Raw genomic sequence first — 1,915 nt, forward strand, 5'->3', positions numbered from 1 at the left:
TTCCATATATAAGAGAGATCATATTTATAGTATTTATCTTTCTCTATCTAGTTTCTCTTTCTTTCTGACTTATTTCACTTAGCTTGATGCCTGCAAAGTCCATTCCTGTTATCACAAATGACAAGATTTCACCTTTTTTATGGCTGCCTAATATTTCATAATATACCACAATTTCCTTATCCATTCATCCATCTATGGACACTTAAGTTGTTTACATATCTCGACTACTGTAAATAGTGCTGCAATGATGAGGGCAGATGCAGATACATTTTTTTTTATAGTTTAATGTATTTTAATAACAAACTTACAGGAACAGCACAGAAGACAGACAACATTAAAAACATGTACTTGCATATAGGACAACTCAGTTAGAAAAGTATAGTGAATGGATGGAATCTACTGTATGATAAAAATGCTACAAACACCATTTAGTTGCAGTCAATAAGAAATTTACTTGTTTTAAAAAAATCCAAATGCTGGCATTGTCCAGAAAAATTTAACAGGTTTATTTATAATTGTTATAAAGTTGAACTGCTGAAACTTGTTCACTGAAATATTTTGACTTGCATTAATGCTTTATGTCCCCGCATTTATATTAAAAATTCATACACAAATGAAAATGGAAAAACTGCCAATACCTGATTTCTGTCCCCCATTTTTCCACCTGCAATCATATACTTAGGTACCTTTTGACCCCACGGGGGGAAAAAAAAAATCTAACGTTCAGAACTACCAATAACAGGAAGAGATTTTTTTTTTTTTTTAAAGAATGAAATGTTTCCCATCATAGTGGATTCTTAAGCACGTTCTCCACGTATGCGGCGTGCTAGCTGGATGTCTTTTGGCATAATCGTTACACGTTTGGCATGGATAGCACACAGGTTGGTGTCTTCAAAAAGGCCAACCAGATAGGCCTCACTTGCCTCCTGCAAAGCACCAATAGCTGCACTCTGGAAGCGCAGATCTGTTTTGAAGTCCTGAGCAATTTCCCGCACCAGACGCTGGAAGGGAAGTTTGCGAATCAGAAGTTCAGTGGACTTCTGATAACGTCTAATTTCACGGAGTGCCACGGTACCAGGCCTGTAACGATGAGGTTTCTTCACCCCTCCAGTAGAGGGCGCACTCTTGTGAGCGGCTTTCGTAGCCAGTTGCTTCCTCGGTGCTTTACCACCGGTCGATTTGCGGGCAGTCTGCTTTGTACGAGCCATGGTATAAAGACCTCCTTACTTACCCCCCTTCTCCTTCGGCTGGAGCTCAGCGCAGATACATTTTTGAGTTTAGTGTTTTTGTTTTCTTCAGATAAAAATACCAGAACTGCAATTGCTGGATCATATGGTGGTTCTATTTTTTTTTTTTTTTTTTTGAAGAAAGTCCTATTTTCCATGACGGCTGTACAAATTTACAATCCCACTAGCTTTGTACAAATGTTCCCTTTCTTCACATTCTGTCAACACTTGTTACCTCCTTGTTTTTTGATAATATCCATCCCAACAGGTGTGAGGTGAATTCTCATTGTGGTGGTTTTTTTTGTTTGTTTGTTTGTTTTCCATATGCGGGCCTCTCACTGTTGTGGCCTCCTCTGTTGCGGAGCCCAGGCTCCGGACGCGCAGGCTCAGCGGCCATGGCTCACAGGCCCAGCCGCTCCGCGGCATGTGGGATCCTCTCTGACCGGGGCACAAACCCGTGTCCCGTGCATCGGCAGGCGGACTCTCAACCACTGTGCCACCAGGGAAGCCCTCATTGTGGTTTTGATTCGCATTCCCCTAATTATTCATGATGTTCATAACCTTTCTCATGTCCTGTGCTTTTGTTGCAGTGAGACACTTGTTTTCTTATAGTAGTTTTACAATTTCAGGTCTCATAAACGTCTTTTTAAAAAATATTTATTTACTATTTTATTTATTTGGCTGAATCA

General features: G+C 40.1%; 1 protein-coding gene across 1 annotated transcript; it reads right to left on the minus strand.

The window, feature by feature from the left end:
• Positions 1 to 268: 268 nt before the first annotated feature.
• On the minus strand, positions 269 to 1,252 carry LOC309978875 (histone H3.3A-like). The gene has a single exon (XM_082865526.1). The coding sequence runs from the start codon at positions 1,206 to 1,208 to the stop codon at positions 798 to 800; it is 411 nt and encodes a 136-aa protein (XP_082721652.1). The 5' UTR covers positions 1,209 to 1,252; the 3' UTR covers positions 269 to 797.
• Positions 1,253 to 1,915: the final 663 nt, after the last annotated feature.

The sequence above is a fragment of the Leucopleurus acutus genome (assembly GCF_964270905.1).
Source record: "Leucopleurus acutus genome assembly, chromosome: Y".
In the NCBI taxonomy this organism is placed as follows: Eukaryota; Metazoa; Chordata; class Mammalia; order Artiodactyla; family Delphinidae; genus Leucopleurus; species Leucopleurus acutus.